The 20,211-nt window shown below is 38.5% G+C and overlaps 1 protein-coding gene across 1 annotated transcript in view; it reads right to left on the bottom strand.

The window, feature by feature from the left end:
• baiap3 (BAI1 associated protein 3) overlaps window positions 1-20,211 on the bottom strand; it is a 39,115-nt gene that overhangs the window by 14,447 nt on the left and 4,457 nt on the right. Inside the window, exons 2-14 of the mRNA XM_067570477.1 lie at window positions 15,798-15,940; window positions 7,870-7,957; window positions 7,192-7,275; window positions 6,885-6,992; window positions 6,273-6,332; window positions 4,640-4,706; window positions 3,226-3,439; window positions 3,009-3,053; window positions 2,258-2,335; window positions 1,379-1,484; window positions 1,114-1,221; window positions 942-1,034; window positions 72-175 (exon numbers count right to left, since the gene is read on the bottom strand). Coding sequence (XP_067426578.1) covers window positions 72-175; window positions 942-1,034; window positions 1,114-1,221; window positions 1,379-1,484; window positions 2,258-2,335; window positions 3,009-3,053; window positions 3,226-3,439; window positions 4,640-4,706; window positions 6,273-6,332; window positions 6,885-6,992; window positions 7,192-7,275; window positions 7,870-7,957; window positions 15,798-15,931 — 1,289 coding nt within the window. The 5' untranslated portion in view covers window positions 15,932-15,940. The remainder of the gene's footprint in view (window positions 1-71; window positions 176-941; window positions 1,035-1,113; window positions 1,222-1,378; window positions 1,485-2,257; window positions 2,336-3,008; window positions 3,054-3,225; window positions 3,440-4,639; window positions 4,707-6,272; window positions 6,333-6,884; window positions 6,993-7,191; window positions 7,276-7,869; window positions 7,958-15,797; window positions 15,941-20,211) is intronic.

Genomic DNA, 20,211 nt, shown 5'->3' with positions numbered 1-20,211 from the left:
ATGCACCTTTTACCTGATGCTAAAGCTTTCAGATTTGATTTAATCATTTTGATTTCTCCATTAATACTCACATAATGGCCTGTTGGAGAGGTGAGAGATCAGTTTGCACAGCATGGTGAGTCAGTACAGTCCACGCTGAAGGACTAACCTGCCCGTTCCAGTTGTATGGCTCTCTCTGGTGTGATGGAAAGATTATCATGTCATACTTTAATAAGGATAGGAAGAAGCTACACTTAGGTTTGTACTCATCCAAAATTTTTGTTTATATTGCAAAAAGGCCTAAATATAATTATAACTATAACTTACTTATTAATAAACCAACTGAGCACAGCTATAATTACAGATTTTTAAATGAGCACACCAAATCAGATGTTTTTTTTCCGAAAATTGTGATCAGAATCTTTTTATCCTTATAAAAAAATGTAATAGTTGTATCCAGAGTGCAGCTACTCTGACTGCATCATAAAATAGACTTTGTATATCAATTAGCTCAGCGGCAACGGCTGTCTGGTGCAACAGAGGAGTTCTCAAGCACAACAAGTATTACAGTATGCTGTTCAGTCTTCAATCCTGCAATTTGCTATTTTGTTTTTACACTGGAAATACTCAACTCATACATACAAAAAATTAATTTCCCTGCAGTCAAAACAAAGTCTAATCATCTTAAATCCTATTTAGCAAACCACAGAGGACAGTCTCAACCAACAGATTGTACAAGCAACTAACTGACTCCAGCCATCCTTACTGACTTAATTTAATCCTTACATTAAGTCAGTAAAATAAAAAGAATAAACACCACAGGGATGGTTAAAACACACACTAAAAAACTATTAAACAGTAACTGAAATTAAATCTGTTGCACAAAAGTAAGTCACTACCAAAAATCATTGATAGCTTTATTGTAAAGATTATTTTGATTAAATAATCTGGAGGAAACTCACCTTAACATGAGCATGCTCATACGCCACAATTTGACACAGCAGTTTCTTGTGAATGGACACATTTGAGTCTTTCTTAGACAAAGTTGTGTCTCTCTGAAGGAGAAAAAAAAACATTTTTTACATCCAATACATGTAAGAAAACATGTGTATAGTGAATCACTGTTAGACATACCTGGCTGGTGAAGAGCCTCAGTATCAGGTGACATTCTCCCTGAACTTTAGACGCACTTGATCGAGGCTCCAGCTTAAACCAGGTGTCATAGCCAACAACAGGGATCTCCTGCGAGAAGGAAACAAGCCAGATGGCACTGACGCACTGAAGGGAAATCCTTCATATTGTTTGCTTCAGAATCTATTTGTGGTTTGATTTGTAACAGCAGCACGGCACCTCTGACTCGTGAGAGTTTGTTCTGAATTTCTCCACTTTAAACACTCACATTCAACGGGATGTTGATACATCCGAGGAAGTCGTCGGCATTCTCCTCAGAGCCTGATGATGCAGATCCGTTGGAACGCACTGACTTTGCTATCTGCTTAAAATACCTGACAAGAGAAAGCAGTATGCGAGGAAAGTTAGCAAAGTTAGCTTCCCTGCTTATCACAGCTTCAAATAATGTTTAATTATAACACCTATAATTCAACAGTTTTCATTTTTAGGCATTTAGCTTAGGCCTTTTTTCACAATGATGTACAATTAGAGCGCTGGTAAAATGAGTATCATTTCCTGATGGAAGCTGACTATTCGGTAATTTTGGTAAGAAAAAATTTAAATTACATATTTTCCACCAGTAGCTTATGATTCTTTTGTGCCTGGACTATACAGTAATTGGCATTCCCAGGTTTTCATTAGACATGTCTGCTATTTAATGGTCTCTCCATGAACCGGCTGAACTCTCTGTGTACACAGACTTATTGGCACTGAGCTTTCCTGTATGTCAGTCTTTCTTTTAGGTGAAAGGACAAATAACTAAACGATGCTGTAAATTTAACAAGCAGGTTGCCGTTAGTTTTTTTGTTCATCAAATGCAGATAACCCAGGCCTCTTCATTCATAAACTGCGACTTCTGGCTTAATTCAGATGTAAATTCCCCTTTGATTGGCAGGTTGAATGACTCATCTTTTCATTGCCATAATGCCAGCTGGATGAATTAATTCGTTACCGATTTATGTGTCATTAAAGTACACAAAATTATAATGATGACTTTGTGAATCATTTGATTTTCAGCTCTAAAAAAAACCCAAATAACATTACTAAAAGAATTCAACTGAGAGTAGCTGGTAGCTGGTTCAGCATCACATGACACAGTTTCCTCTACCTGCCCATTCCTCGAAGTCCACTGACTTCATTGAGTTTTTTGCAGGCCTCAGCAACAGACACATCATCATCATGATCCCTGAAGGAAAGAGGATAATTCAGAGGTTATTACAACCTCTCATTTCCTGTAAGAACATGTTTCATTGTTGAGAGCCATTATAGCTCACTAGAAAGCCTTCTAGACTTGAACTAGAACCAAGAGTCAGCTCTTACTGGAACTTTTACCGATAAAAACAAGCAAAACTTTCTTTAACAGCTGAATATTGACTCCACAACCAATCTGTTATGCAACATACTGTAACAGATTGGTTGAGAGTAATGTGTAATGATAACATTCACATTTAAGCATTTAACAAAGGATATAAGGGATAAAATTGTCAACTACACCCACAACCAGAACCAACAAAAACTTTTGCATCCCACCTAAAAGACCTTTTGTTTTTACTTGGTGACTGTAAACTTTCATTTGCATGAAAAACAGAAGAGAAAAAAACAGTGCACTTCATTAAAATCTTAAAGAATAAGTTACTGATATTAAATGTTTTGCCCTGTGATTGTAAAGCACCACAGCTAAAAACATTAGTGGGATGTTTTGAGTCTTTTGTGTGTATACTTCTCGAGTTTGCTTTTGTATATTACCTGCGATGCAAGAAAAAATTCTGAATTATCTGACGTTAAAGCAAAAAACCTTCCCAGTCCTTCTGGCAGGGTGACATTCAAGATATTCATGTTGAGGCTCGCACTAATCTTACCATATATCCAGATGTAACAGGTCATTGTGGACATCATCTATTTCACTGTGAAAAAAGACAGGAAACACTGACATCAAACAACTCAACCCTTGTTCCACAGACGACAGAGAAGAAAAGGTGCTGCGCTGGTCACAGCTTTGGGTGTCAGTGTGAATCCTGCATGTCACACATATCACTGTGTCCAGTACTGTGAAAAAGGTTAAAGTGCTGTACTCACAAGACAAAGTGCTCGTCCCAGACCGGGTTAAGAGTCTCCGGTTTAACCTCAGTCACCTGGATACACTTGGCAGGTAATACCTCCTTGGTGCTGGAGCGTTTCTCCAGCTTCTCCTTCCTCTTCCTGAAGCTGAACTTTCTCTCCTTTTTCTCCTCCGTCTCCCGCGGGCTCTGGCCCACCAGGATTCCCAGCATGCAGTAGGGGTCGCTGTACCCTGCCGGCCACAGGGTGACACACACACACAAAAGGTTATTGCACACTTGAAACTTTTTTTTTAATCACACTGGCGGCGCTGTGACGGAAAGCCGTTGGGCTTATTTGTGATTATAATCAGTGTTGTGTTTTGATATGGTGCTTGTCAGTGTAATCAGTGCGACTGGTTGACAAAAGGCTTGTTTGAGATTAATTTCACCTCGCTTGGAAAGAGGATGTGAGTAGTCGGCTGCGGTTGGAGGACATTGAAAAAAACCCTGCAAAGCTTTGGACGGTTTGAAAATGATACAGGAAGTCAAATATTTCTAGGATCACTATTACTACCACACTATTATTAGCCACATGTGTATATTATATACTGTATGTATTTGCGTGTATTTTGATCATAATGGCACCATTTATTATTTAATTAATAAATAATAATAATTCATACACTGAGAGATGAAAAGAAGGCATGCATACAAAATATGCACATCAAGGATACAGTATGTCAGACTCAATTATAATGCAGGGCTTTTCATCTGAGCTGATTTCCTTTTAAAAATGTGTCTGCAGCTTGTTACTAAGCATTTGTGTGAATTCACAATCTTAAAAACAACAGAGATTCTCTTATTGTTCATGTTGTACACGTATCTGAAATATAATTTATTCAGCTTCTAAGGGAAGCTGGGAGGACTGTTTGCAACCACACAACATTAGCTCACAGTTAACACAACAGTACTGTGTGAAATGAATAAACTTTCATGGTGGAAATTGAACCTAATATAATCAAATTCTATGTGTATAAACAGGAAATGAACAAGATTGTGAGAAATAAATGAGCACTTTAGTCAGAGCAGTTCCAGTTATTTCCTATTGTGTTTCAACAGAGGAGAGCAAATAAAACCTCTCAAGAAAACTGATATTCTGAGATCATGTTTTCTAATTTCTGCACGACACCATCGTAATTCATAAGCAGGTTGGACAACATCCTAAACAGAATGAATTGTATCATCACTGCTGGTAAAATCTGCACAGGTCTCACTTAGCTTGAACAATCTTATTGCCACAAAGAGCTGAAAACTGTATGATGTTATCTGATGGGAGGTAAATCACTTGACTATTCACCAAGCAAGTACCATTAAAAGCTTTTCAGTTCCATATTGTTGCTCAATAACCATTTTCTCGTTAAAATGGAGATTTAATACTTGAAACGTCTCACCGTTTGCGTCCTTGGCCATCAGGTTCTTTGCTTTCATAACAGAAACTCTCAAAGAGAAACTGGCACGCTGTGAAAAAATAATTTGTTTCAGTAAAAGAAAAAAAAAAAACTGTACAGTTAATCAGAGTACATGGCAATGCATTTTCTTTGACTTGATTCTGCTGTATCTCCATTAAAGTAAATATCAGCATGCATTTTAGAGTAAGACTGTAGCAAATCAATTCCTGTATGCTTCATCAGGTATAAAGACTCCGTGACTCATAGGGTAGAAAAACTCAATGTCCTACCAAAGGACAATATATTTTCACATTTCCAACAGTGTAGCAAAAGACCTCACAGTTCTTAAGAGAGATATTCGAGATATTGGCGGTCAAGTTAGAGACAAAGATTCATACAAAATGGGGCTTCCAGGTGTTACAAGTCTTACATCTCACAGTTCTGAGAAAACATCTCCAAGGGCACAATGCACTCCAACTGTGACTCTCCAGGCCATGCTTTCACCTTATTACTACTGCACTGTTCAAAATACGGGCATGAGAAGAAAGCAGCGAATGCACTAAAACACCACCTGTGGCTGCAGAACTGAGGATTTAGTGACATCTAAAACTGCACTTTGTGACCACTGAGGAGTTCATTTCTGCAATGAGTTTTATCAGTTTAATAAGGTAATGACTGAAACGGCTGTACCTATGGTTTTGCATGCAATTTAGCAAACAAGTCACATACTCTGTACTTTAGCTTGCAGCTAACCGTTATGTAAACAGTGTTGCAGTATTTCAAAAATTCAGTATAATAAGTAATAAGTATTTTTTCTGTCGTTCCAGGCAGCAACTGGTTTCCATTAGTTTCTGAATTACATGAAAATCTATTTTATCAAGGGCACAGAATTGATACCAGGCAAAGCAGTTCAGACTGTTCATAATGTTCAATATAATAATAAGGGTTTGACTTTACTGAACTACTTTTACACTACAATTACAGTTTTTTAAATTGCTTGGTTCTGAATCACGATATCATTTTTTTCCTGAGCAGCTCAACACTTCATTCAGCACTCAAAACATTTAAAGTATGTGTCAGAAGACACAAAAAATGTGTTTATTTATTAACCCAACAATACAGTCAAAAGACCTTTATAACCAACTGAATAAACTAATTATAAAAAACACCAGTTTCACCGGTATATTCACAGGTCCACTTTTCTGGTATGTTGCCTATTCATAGTAAGTATCTGTTATCTACAGTAATGGAACTAAAGGCTGCCTAGAGCCTTTAGTTCTGCTAAGAGCAGAAAAAATATGTAAAAACTTCAAAAGTATGCAGCATGCATCCAAAAAGGTTCACAAAAAAGAAAGTATACATGGATCAAGGTGCCACAACTTGCAATCATAGTGGTAAGCTCCTTCAATATTCATTGTTCAATATCTCTGAAACATTAATGAGCAAACCAGATGCCTCCACTCTGTTTTAATGTGTTAAATCTGCAATCGCACACAAGATAGGAACTATTTACATGGCACATCATTAGCAGAATATGGAAATGTGCACGATTACTGCCAAAATGTCCCTTTAATTATAGAAAGCTGGTGAATAAGGACTGTTAGTGTCACAGAGTCATGTACAAAGTGCCCCTCACCTTGGATTCTTGGACTTTTTGGAGAATGATATCCTGTTCCTCCTCGCCCATATCAAACACCTCAGAGAGATGGTCAGGCAAGAAAAAAGCTTGTATTATCATCATGGAAATACAGTTGAAATTCAAGACTGAATGAATAAAAACTGCATTGCTTAAGAAACACCAGTAAAATTCCTTCATAACATCTTATGGTAAGTCAGAGCCCCTGCTAGCACCTGCCCAGCTGGGAACACATGCTACACACTTTGAATAAAAGACGCCTACTCCAGACACAAAAGAGGCCACAAAGCTTAGCATGACATCAGCTGAATAGATGTAATATCACAGCTGAATATCAGTACACAGTGTGACTGGGCTTTGATGTTTAATCAGGTTTGAGCCAAAAGCATCTGCTCAGATTCTTGCTCACAACAAATAACACTCTCTACGAGGCCAGCATCAGTGTTTCTGGCAGAGATTTAATGGAGCTCAGGAAATAGAGTCTGTTTTTTTTCTGATATGCCCATGGTCATTAAATTAAACTTTCAAATGTACTACTGTCTGTATCATTGAATCTGTCCTTGATGGGAAGGTAAAGGATGATACTGTAGATAAATACATATAGATAGATACCTTAAGAAGGTAAGCAAACAGCTCTTCGTCACTTTTCACTTGTTCTGGTGAAGGCACTCCCACTCGGTTGACCACCGTGTACACAGCTTCCTCATAAAGCAGATCCAGCTACACGAAAACACACTCCACTTAATAACAACCTTTGAAAAATAAACGCTCATGTTCTCTCTCGCCTTTGTGGTTTCTGCTCTGCTGCACATCAAAAGCGGGGATAAAAAACACGACTGCGCTCTGTTATTGTGACTTTTAAAACTTTAATCTCTGCTCGAAATACGCCGAAAAAAAAAGAAAAGCTGAGCTAACTTACCTCTGTCCTGCTGATCCTGTCAGGAATAAAGGCCTGGTCCACATGCTCTTGGGGAGGTGGCACTGTGCAGGCTCCTCTTTGGCACTGTGAGGGGACAGAAACAGTTTACTTAACACAGAATCTGCTCCTTAAAGCTGTGTTGAGTAAGAACTGGCCAAAGGAGAAGCTGAAGACATAGTAAGGTATTATCGACAGTAGACCCTCGATAATCACTTGGAAGGAGTAATCTCTCCACTGGTTTCATAACCACTTTATCACTTTACACGACTCGTTCCAAATTTTTGCAGCCAAAATTTAAGGTCTCAAAAGATAGTATGATGTCTTCCCAATTATGAAATGTAGTGCGGATGTCCCTTACTTTTTGCTTCTGTCTTTGCTCCTCTGTCATACAGCAATTTGGAGAAGCAGTCATCAAGCACTCACTGCAAAGATGTCAATAAAGCATCATTGCTGTCTTAGCACTGGCAGCAGGATGAGCTGAACGCAGCCATCGACAGCAGCTTGTCACAGCTGAGTTTCTAGTCTTCTGGGCACCCTACTCAAACCCGGCCCTTCTGTCTACGGACGTCATACTGGCCACAGCAGTGGGCTGAGTGACAGCGCCGAGGCCTACTCATTACACGTACATGTGCCTCAAGTGTGTGACAGACGGAAAGGTGGAAGTTGGGTGAAGGTTACCTCAGCCTGGGCAGCCCGCAGCATGTTCTCTTGTTTCTGCAGGATGGCATTCATACGCTCAAAGAACGCCACGCTCTCCTCAGAAATCCTGCCAAGAAGAGGGAGCAGATTGGCAAACACAGTTCTAAAAATAGGAAAGTATATTCATTTATGAGAAACGGTGAGTCGAGAGATGCATAGTATAAGGTTAGGGTTGAGATTCAGTCTAACAACAGAATATGTCTGGATGGTAATTACAAACACAGTGGGATCCGGTGACATTGGTGGCATCACGCTATCATGTTTACTGACAACACTTTGGAGGAGCGTCTGTCAATATAGACTATGTTTCCTTTTTATGTTGAACTACTGGACTCCATCGCCTACAGTTCATCTCTTTATTAGCTATCAAACATTGTCTTATCTCATGGACTAAAAAAAGCAAAAGCTAGATCTGGACTAAAGCTCTCAGCGACCCAACATGTCTGCACTCTGCATGAACCATGTTAATCTACTATGATGAGCAGGGCTGTGTGCAAATGCAAATGATGTTTTCTGTTTCCTCCAGGTGCGAGTGGATCCCCGGACTCCCCACCAGCTCCAGTTGTCATGGTGATACAGGCACATTCATGGAGGGAGTAGATGGCTGAACACCTTGGGAATACCCTCACCCCCCCCCCCCCCAAATCTCTCAGTGGGCATCTTCCTCCTGGCCTGTGATGGAAATCACTGGGGGCAGGCAGCTCTGATGTGAGCTGTAGCAGAACGGTCAGGAACAGCCATGCCGTCTGCACCTCACCCTCACAGCTACCTCGTCTCTCAGCCAACCCCCGTCGTATTATGCAGGAGAGCCGTCCGCAGAGGCCCCCGTCACGCTCCTTTATTAGCGTCATCGCATCACAGCGGGCGTGTGGCAGCCCATCCCAGCACCTACTGACTCTCGCCATGGTGGGGGAGCGGATGGCAAACCCCTGAGGTATTGATGAAGACTAATGGCAGCCATGCTGGGAGAGTTGGTCAGGTTTCCAGTGCTGTCAACCCCATTTAAACTTCAAAAGCGGAGGCATTCAGTTAAAAGTGTTGAAATATTTTATCAATGTAAGGCTCATTAACAGTATATTCTTTAAAATAAACGACCTCTTTTGAGTACAAATTACACCACCACAGTTTTAATCTGTAGTTTCCTTAGTCATGCCTGGTAGTCCCTGTATTTCTACTAAAGGCTGGAGCTTAACCATTCATTTGTTAGAATTAAAACTAATTTGCATCAAAAACTTTCAGTCTCACTGGTGTGTTTGTTGATATTGCTAAATACCGATCAAAAACTGAGTTGTTATTCTCATCTGAACCCCTCAGTCAGTGTTTGAAAGCTTGAAAACTACAAACTGAGTCTGCAATCAGTGAATGACTCCACAAACAAAGCCTGTCCTCTAACTAGAGATTTTTTGAAGCTTACAGTTTTCATTTGCACATATAGTACAAATAAGCTTCATTTGATCGTCATGCTCGTGTTATGAGACACTCAAATCTCTCCACATCCGTCTTCAATCGTCCCGGGTGTTCTCGTATCCGGAAATCTACCCCATCATCTGTCAGTCATGCAGCTAACGATTTGTCCAGACAGCCTGGGATGTTTTGTTTTGAGCTTTGGGATGACGTGTTCCTGAGCAGAAATAAAGCTAAAATGATGCAAATCCAGTCAATTCTGATTTGATACATCTAAAAAAAAAAAAAAAAAATGATGCCGATATTTTTCAACCTTTCTTTCCCTCTCTGACACACACACACATGCACACACGCACACACACAGACACACACCACTAGAATAACAAACTGATTTGATGTTGCTAGGAAACAGGTCCTTTTTTTTTTTTTTTTACTGTCATTTTATTCTAATTTATTTTCAGAATTCAGTCAAACGCTTCAATTATGTTTCCCTGTCTGGAGTGTAAATCAGAAGCAAAAACATAAATAAAAAAAAAACACAAACACTCTGAACTTCTATCTGCGAAAATCTGTCTTCAAACATTACTAATTGAGAATCTGAAGGTGACAGCAACCCCTCACTTCCAACTTCCAATATAATGTGGCAGTGCATACATGGTAATTAATAGCGCAGACGTCACTGTCGTCTGCAGCATGAAAGACAACGTGACGTCTGTATGCATTCTAATAAAATAAGATGATTTTTTTTTTAATCTGATTGATCATGGTTGTCACTGCATAATATCAGCCTGGAGCTCCTATCACAAGCGAGGATCTCCATGACAAGGATCCCTCCCTCCTCGATACTGATACGCGACTGTTTGTTTCACTCTAATTACACTTTTGATTAAGCAAGAAGACACTACAGGTGACAAATCCTCAACGTGGAGATTATAAGCACAACATCTCTGATAGAATCTCTCCTTTCAATAGCTTGTGAAAGAAAACAGCAGTCTCCCAGCTACAACTACTGACAGACAGAACAGTAGCCTGGTGTGAAATTATATCCAAGTTGGGTGCTTCACAATTCTGTTTCACAGTTCACTGTGCGGGTCAATAGCTGACTGAAGATTAAACCTACTTTAAAACAGGCAAAGGATCTCATGTTTCCACATATGATTCCTGACTGCAAGTTGGGTAATGTATGAGCGGTGAAACTTCTGATTTATGTTCCTTATCTATTATTCATCAAGCAACACAGTAAGGTATTATGCTACAGCTAAAGCAATGTTGAGCTCATGGGAAGTTACTCCTGGATATATCTGACAGTATTAGGTCATACTGTGAATATTATATCAGTATATAATGTATAGTGGATATTCTCTTCTCAGCCCTTAATGTACGGTCTGTCATCAATGGCTGTAAATACATGTTAAAGGATTAGGTTAGGTATTAAAGGATAAGGTTGATGATATTTCCCTAACAAAACAACTAACAAAAAACCAAAAATGAATCAATCTTACTAACAAGTATTGCCTGTTTAGCCAAACTTTATAGCTGTTCAAATTTCTATATTTCTGTGCACTTTAAAGATCCCCTCCAGACATGATTTACAACATATATAAATCCTCTGCTTGAAATAATAAATGGTGTTTGACATGTTTTCTCCACAAAAAATATTCAGTTACCATGTTAAATATAATTAAAATGATATTTCCTCCTCCTACCTCATTAAAACCCACAATCTATAAATATGCAAATAATGTTTAAAGGTTTAACTGCTGAGCACAAGATGTCTCCTACTTCAATGGGATCCTCAGTGTTTGTGCACTGGAGGCTTCTAGAACTTGTGTAAGTTGCATACTGGAACAGGATTGGCTTCCAAACTGGTTGTGATGTCACAAACCATGCCTACTAGTTTCAAACTCTGCACATTTTTGCACAGTAAAGCTCAAACATCCAACTTAAGTAACAAGAAGAAACATACATCTTTGACTGAAGGGGGACTTCTGGCTGAGGAAGATAATGTTATATGACTATAAGCTTCAGAACAGGTACTAACGGACTTTATGGTGAGATTGTTTGTGTCAATTAATGCATCCACGGTCAAGTATGAACTTTTAATTTCAACTGATATAGATTATTTTTTATATAAAAGGAAAATTAGCAATACAACAGTGTAAAAATACTCCATTACAAGAGAAATTCCTGCATTCAAAATCTTACTTGAGTGAAAGTACACAGGTATCAAAAGAAAAATGGCCCCAGTAAGTGTTTTATTACCCTGTATATACTTCATATCAAAATATTGGATTATTATTATTGATGCATGTGTATTGAGCATGGCTGTTTTGAACTGGTTTATGCACTGGTTTATACAGTATATATCCTGGATATATAACACTACATCACGTTTTATAAGCCCATATGTTTTGCACGTACAATATTATTTATAAAAGTAACTATCCCTGTCAGATAGATGTGGTGCAGTATAAAGTATAAGTGCAAGCACCTCAAAATTGTACTTAAGTGAATCCACTCCTCTGCTAGTCAGAGTAAAACCCCACATAGACTGTTCCGGAGCCGTGAACACCAAATCACCAAATGTGTGTTAATCCACTGCAGAAAATCCCCAACAAATACACTATTCACTCCTGTTTTATTAATGTTTGATGAAACTACAGTGGCTCTCTGTTATTGGAAATTATTTAGTCTTTTAGAAGAAATTTAATTATATATTTGAAACTCCTTTTTAAAGATTTATGTCTTCAATAGGAGCAAATTGGCTTGAGACTGAATGACACAAACAGGGTCGGGAAGTCGAGAAAATATTGTGCGGACGGATTAGAACATTGCTGGTTTCTTTTAATTGGATTTAAAGATGAAAAATATACAGTAGCAGCAGCCTCGTCCTTTAAACGTATTGTATATGTGCCATTAATGAATGTAATCACAGGTGCATTAGGGGTTTCCGTTTAGTGTCGTTCTAAATTGATTGTGTTATTCTGCATTAATTAAAAAAACATGAGCCTCAATACACTGACACAGAGGAGTCAAATCCATTAATGACACTGCAGCAAGCTCAAGATTCAAAACACTGTCAAGTCAATATGACGTCCATTGTTGTTGACAGTGAACAGTGAAATAAGCAAACAATAATAAGCCAAAATATACATTCAAATGTAAATCCCTGTGGGATCTATGCTGTAACACTGCCAGAGCCTTAACTAGCTCACACAGACCTAAAAAAGCATAATTTGCTCAACTGAATTAAACACCTCCAATGTGCCAGTCTCTGCTCTGAGAGGCTCTGACAGCCGACCGTACTACTGGGTCAACAACTGCGGATGGAACGGTCCAAATCTACCCGGCCTCATTTGCAAATTCTCAATTAAAGTGAGAGTGCAGGCGGGTCAGCAGCAGTCTGAATGGATAACAAAGATCAACAGCCTGCCTCTAATGATGAGCGCTCAGAGTGTGTGCACGGCTGAGGCTCAGTGGGAAGGCTGCAGCACCAGGGTGCTGGCATGGGAAATGAGAAAAAGGTGAGATGCACAATACTGACGGTTCAAATCACTCTTTAATGAACAACACAAAAAGGGTCCTACTGAAGAAGATGTGATGGGAAATTATGTTAGAAATATCATTTAAAATGAAAACATACTGAGGCAGCATCAAGAATATTGATTAAATAAAAATGTACAGACAAAGTCCCCTCGAGGTCTATTATTGCTAGTCTCTGAAATCCAAAATTAATCAATGTTCAGCACACCATCTGAGGTTATCTTCCATGTTAAAAATAGACATAGTCGTTATTACGAGTATAAGTTCACATCGTGGCAGAAACCCATGTTTAGGTTGCTATAGAAACCTCAGGTTCATACTATTACTTTTGGCTTCACACGAAGCTTCAAAACAAGATTGAAAAAAAAAAAAAAAATCAGACGATTTATTTTACCTGTGCCACTTTATTTGTTGTTACGAGGCAGGCAAAGACAAAACTCCCCAAAAAAATATTTAACGGAAAAAAAAAATTGAATAAATCTTGATAAGGATCAGACAAGATCAAGACTGAGGTCCTGTTAATGACCTCATGCTCCCGAGAATACAGTGCTGTCAAACTAATGCTAACACACGCATTACATGGCACATACATACACTGAACTACACATATACACACATACATGTATACATACACACATACACTTAACATACATGTACAGAAAAGACACTCTATCTATATATATACACACATATGTTTAAATGAAGACATACATATATGCACCGAGTTTACAGCATATCCCCATTACTACAAATACATACAGACAAACAGTATATGTGAACAGGAATTTACATGAAACAATAACAAATCAACACATAACAGATCAAGAGCTATGAATTTGTTGTGGTATCTTCTAATATTGTAAACATTAATATTATGTTAATAGAACAGAATATAAAATAATGCCTTTTATTGTCATTGCACATGTACAGTACAACAAAACGGTACTGTAGACACGACTAAAAACAACATATATTAAAAGACAATGTGCAAAAATAAAAATAGATAAAAACAGAAATCAATAGAGGCAGACAGACATCCTTTCTATCCACAATATTGCACTTGGGATGTATTTGTAAACAATAAAGACAGTGAAAAAAAGGAAAACATAAGTGGAGTTAACCAAACTGTGTACATGTATTACAATAAAGTACAGATACAGTGTAAAGAAATATGTTTTATGCCATTTATTGAAGAAGTGTGCATCGTTATATGCAGCTGAAATCTATTTTACCATCTGGATGCTTTGTCTGGAAGATGTAGATGAAGATGTAGATGATTTGTCATCTCAACGACACAGAAAATTAAATCTATTTAGTTTTTTATTGTTGGTTATTCACACAGAAAACATTGAAAAAAAGTTGTTTATCAGGATGAAAGTTAAGCTTATAGCAAAAGTATTTCCTTTTGTTTCTTCCCTCTGTACAGCTTGTCTCTGTATATTTATTATTATGATCTTCTTTTTGGCTTTGTATATGAGCTGTAAGATGTATTTCTGTATTTTTTTTAATTTTTTGACATATATCTACACATATACATGCATAAACAAAAGTACCCATAACTTCCATGTATATATCCATTCACACACAAACACATACATACATCAACATGTATAAGGTGATGATTCTCCTGCTTCTCGATGCAGCAGAATATCTTTGTCACTCAAGTAAAAACAGCAGTGTGCTGTATGATGTAGGGGACGTGTGGACATCAGAATCATGTGGCGTTAACTGATATACAAGAAAGCAGCATTTGTGATCCCTACAGAGCCTGACTGTGCATGTAATAGTTTGGTTGATGTGTCCTTGGGGGAGAAGCAGCTTGTGCATGGCCTGCTCACAGCAAGTCGCTACTCTGGAATAAATGCCAGCCACATTAAAACACTCTGTTGACAAGAAATGACGACCTGTGGCTTCAGCAGGACAGCCGGCGGAAAACAAATGAATAACAGGAATGAATTACTGCTTTTGAGCTTGCGCCGCTGTTTACGAAAGGCTGTCATTATCTTTTTGAGCTACACTGACTGCACTTTAATTTCCTAAACAAAGACTCTCATTACTGAAGCTATTACTTGTCCTAAATGGCAACAATCAGGCAAATATTAACTGTAGCTATATTTCTAGAAAAATTAATATATTAGTAAACAGCCTGCCTCCCGCTGATTGCTAAGACTCAAGCAAGCAAGGCTTCATTTATGTCTGACAGTAATGCAGTATATTATATAAAAGGTAAAAGCAGACCCACCTCTAAAAGGCACAAAATTCAGTAGAGCTGCAACTAATGATTACTTTCATTATCGATTAATCTTCCGATTATTTTCTCGATGAGTCGTTTGGTCTGAGAAATGTTAAAAGATAGTGAAAAAAAATGCCTTTTACCGTTTCTTAGAGCCTACAGTGATGCCTTCAATTTGCCTGTTTTGTCCAACCAACAGTCCAGGGACATCTTAGCCCACTGATTTACGATGAGACTAAGATGATCTTAACTTTAAGATGCTTTTGGGAAACAGGGCCCAGAATCTTAAGATGTTCAATTGATTGTTATGTATGTTGAAGAAAAACAGCAAATTCTCACATTTAAGAACCTGGAACCAGAGAATTTCAGGCATTTTTAAACAGTGACTTAAATAAAGTAGCTGTAATCCAAGAACGGCGTATAGATGATTACACAACAGGTAGTTCCGACCAAGCAATCTGATTGGTCAACTAGACATTTAGAACTATCAGACGCCTTGTTCCTGACTGTGCCAACAATGACGGAAAAGCACACCATCTCATGTAATATTGCTTAAATATAATCTAATGCTGTAAGCTACTGGAGGTTAAAGAGTATCAGCCGAGCCGGGTGTACAAGGAACAATGATGTGTGAGAGACTATTTGTCAAGAATCTTAGAGCTCCATGATCTAAAGTATCATGTATATATATATGTACGTACTGTATGTGTGCACACCAGCGACTAACCTGCGAGGTATGGGGTCAGGACAGTGTGTGAGGGGGCTGCTGGCGGTGGGCGGCGGCTCCCGTCTGCTCCTCAACGACTGGCTCCTCTGCACCTGCCTCAGCACGCTACTCTTCAGGTCCAGCAGCGTCGTCATGATCTTTCACTGCCGGCACGGACACAAAGAGCAAAACATCAAGACACTGTCACTCCGCTGCAGATGCTGCAAACCCTGATTGGCGGTGAGAAGGAGTGATTCACTCGCCTTTATTCTGGTTGAGTCTGATTGGGGTAAGGAAGTGAGTCAAAATACATTTTCATGTCAGTAGTGAAATCATATTTATAAAACCATTTGTTTCTAGAAACACGACTGGTTCGGGGTATTCTTTCGGCCTAATCAGCTGCATAATCACCCCCCACGCGCTTTTAACATAATTATACTCTTCCTCAGCAGAAGGTGTGTTCTATTTCTGTCTGAGGCTGACTGATGCCACAGGGTGTGCAATTTATCTTCCACCTTTTTAGTGTGGTCACTTCAGAGTCAATCGACCTTTATATTTGGGACTGCACTTTGTACAAAATATGCAAATCAAGACGATTCCCAGAGCTGAGATTCACAGGAGCCACATAACAGCAATGTCACAGAAACGGTTCAACCATGAAATAAAAATGAAAAAGGAAAAAGAAAATAGAGCTAAGTAAAAGTTATCTTTAGAAATGTTCCCCAAATGTCTTCATCACAGAGTATCTGCAGGGTCTAAATGAGGAGGATCTACAAAATGATACAAAAACAGCCGGATCACTTGAAAACAAAGAACTTAAAGATTGCTTTTCTTTTGTTATTGAATTCCACAAAATAAGACCTTGTTATGTAATGTGGGCTTGCAGATGGCAAAGTGTTGAGATAATTTTAGTTTAAAAAAAGTTTTTTGGAGAAGTAGTCGACTAATAAAGAAATGCACTAGTGATTTTCTGTTAAGATAATGAGAAACTGGTTAAGTAACAATTTCTGTACTCACCTGTACAAAAGTAATATCATGATCTATAATTAAACGTGATTCATTGTTAATTGTATGATTCACACTTCCTCCTCTTTGCTCAAACAATAAACATTTAATTGACATTAATTGCAAAGCTGCCATGTCTCAACAAGTAATTATAAACATGTAGTAAGAACTGCGGTGGTGCAAAACAGACTCCTGTTTTTAAACACATAAACATGAATGTTCTTCTTCTTCAACAAAATAATAAATAATAATAAACTTTCACACCAGGAAGCAGCTCCCCTGAAACAGTTGGGGGTGGGTGGGGGTGGGTGGGGGGTCACATGCTTTGCTCAGAGGCACATCAACACCAGGTGTCACTGATGCCCAAAGGTTATGTGAAGTAGCACACTCCACATGTGATGTCAATCAAAAAACAGTGGAGTGGCCTGTCCATAAGTTACTGTTCATGTCTTTTACAGCTTGAAAACGTCTGATACAATTTTAGAATAAATGTTGTGTACATGAATGTTTATCCAGCCACTGAATCTGGTAAATTATGAGACAAAACATAAGTACATCCTTTATGTTCATTGACCAACCATTGAGTTTTGTATAAGGAACGGTTATTTCATAGCACAAAGCAGTCGTGATATTAGCAATTTAGGGAGAAATGATGGAATACAAGCATAAGAGTACAATAAAATAATATAAAATAAACAAATATTGCATGGAATCACTAGTATATTATGAATCTTGACACGGCCTTCTTAACAGAAGCAGTAACTTTATCCGAGCATTTTAGAGAAACGTATACTTGGGTTATCATAACTGTGAAATATGAATTTAGAAAAATGAGCCTATCTGGCGACCTTAGAGAGATTGGCACTGTGTTGCTAAGCAATTCACTGAGACTGAGTGGGTCTTCCTCTGAGCCACTTGCCATAAAGTGAACTCTCATTTTGGCTTCACGGTGTCTTTTAAAGTATAACTATATTATATGACCTCCATAACAATATTGTGCACTGTCAGTGCTCCCGAGAGAAGAAGATTCGAAAAAATAAAATAAACTGTTCTGTCAAAGATATTTAATGAAACTGTGCATGCCTGCATTTTCCACAAGTGAGGGAAGAGAAGTAAGGCATTAAGGAAACTTTACAATTTCCATGCAATAGCGACATCAGACGCTTTTTATATCAGCTCTCTTTAGCCTATTAACTATAACCAAAGCTGAGTTTGCAGTGAGCTCCACTATAGACACAGAAAGTCAAATATAAACTGGCTCCTCTTCCATTTTCTGCAGGTTTTAATGAGAATATATTCCATATGAAATACCCAAGAGCCACATAATTGGCTATATTTTAGTGTAATGCCCCTTTATGACCCTTTTTGTCAGAGTCATACATTGAATGTCATTATGTATCTGCAGTATATCTACCTTTTATTAGGAGTTAATCCTTTTAAGCTTGACAGAAGGTTGAATGTCTATAAATACCTGCAGTTCAATATTGAAGTCGGTCACTAAATCCTCACAGGAACAGAGTATATTTATTAGCTGCCACATTTTTTCAAGTGTAACACAACATTTCAAGCCACTATGGCAGCTAGACTGTTAATAGGGCATGTCACATTTCATTTCATTATTCATTTCGAGACATGACAGTAAAAAAAAAAAAAAAAGCATGAAAATAATCTGATTGCAAGGTCATTAATCACACAAATGTCACTAAAGCAAAAACACTTAAGGATGCTCACACATCTGCCTGGCAACTGAGGAGGAGAGTGAAGCTTATTGTCAAATCAAACCGTCTCCTGAACAGCAGCCAATCATTTATGTCCCTGCTTGTCCAATTTGCTCCGTTTTTGACTGTGATGTGAAGTTCTTTTAAAATGCGACTGTGATGCCGGTTCCACCTGGATGACTGGGAGTCTTTTATGAGCCTCCGACATTCGGTGTGCCGACCAAACATCACAGAAAGCGGAGCAGGAGAAAGAGACAGAACACTAAAAAAAAAAAAAAAAAAAAAAAGGAGGAATGACAAGGACACAAGAGAGAGGGTTTGATTGATGGAGAAGTTGTTTCAGAAGACAGTCAGACATACTCAGTCAGACACTCTTTTCAACAGTTGACAGCCAATGTCTGCACATCTATGTGAAAAAGAAGCAATGAACCGTGGGCTGGGAGACACAATAGTCGCTGTTATTAACAAACTGTAATAGAGGACAATTAGCTCAGTGATTCTGAGCTGATGCTGCCCATTTTAAAAGGATTTTTTTTTTTTTTTTTTTTTTTGGATGGCACTGCTGAAGGTCACTTGTTTTCAATCACACTGCTTATACCAAACAGATCCAGAGAAAATGAAACATATTTGCCTGCATGACTGCTATCATTCGGCGCTCCGGGCCAACTGTACACAGAGAGCAACACGCGGTCATCTTTCCAGCTTAGAACAAGCCAGAAATTCATGGCACAAGTTTGCATCATCGGCTGAGCCAAAGGACAGTACGCTATCGATCCAGGATGCCACCTAGAGTATCCACACTTCACTCCGTTACACTGAAGTGTCAATACTCTTCCTCCGTCAGATATCATCAACGCGTCATCTCCGAGGCGCTCCGGTGACGAACTGTTGCTGAGAATTTTCTCTATTTTTTTTCTTCAGATAGTGATTTCCCATATTTCTCAAAGAGATAAAGGTGTGAACTTTCTATTTCCATGTGCCGATAAACATACAGCTAACTGACTAGTCTGTCAACACAGCAACATGTCTTGTGGTTGCATTGCATCATGGTCTACTAAAAGCTCCCATGAGTGGAGAGACTGTCTGCCTCTGCATCGTCTATGATGGATTTATTCTGGTGTGCTTTTTGAATGTCAGTGCTAAAACACGAGCCTTGAGAGAGCTCTTGCTCTTTGAGTCTGGCTGAATCTCACAGTCAATGATATTTTCTGCTGTCAATCTCCGCTGTGTCTGCACAGGAAATATGTCACAAACAAGAAAGTATAGTGCGATATTTATCACCAGGAATAGGAAAAAAAAAAACTGTGAAGTGATTTGCAAAACATCTCAAAGTTATGAAGGGAATCAAATCTGTTAACTCTAATGTTCTATTTGGGGTCTTAGAGACCGCAGCTGCTAAAACCTGGTTAAATGATTAAAAGCTTTTCAGCTCTTCATCTATAATTGGTGTTAACAGGACTTATGACGCAGCACCATCCCTCTATTTGGATTAGAGCTGCAATGATGAGTTGATTAATCGATTAGTTGATCCACATAAGTGGCAACTATTTTGGTGATTGATTAATTGTTTTGAGTCCTTTTTTAAGTAAAATGCCAAAGTCTCAGGTGGGCAGCTTCTTACATGTTTCTTTAGTCCCCTATGATAGAAAACTGAGAATCTTTGGGTTGTGGACTGTTGGTTAGAATAAAACAGAACATTTTAGGTTGCATCT

Source organism: Thunnus thynnus, chromosome 17 (assembly GCF_963924715.1).
Source record: "Thunnus thynnus chromosome 17, fThuThy2.1, whole genome shotgun sequence".
Classification (NCBI taxonomy): Eukaryota; Metazoa; Chordata; class Actinopteri; order Scombriformes; family Scombridae; genus Thunnus; species Thunnus thynnus.
The sequence above is the reverse complement of the archived record's forward strand: the minus strand, read 5'-3'. Positions and strand labels throughout refer to the sequence as shown.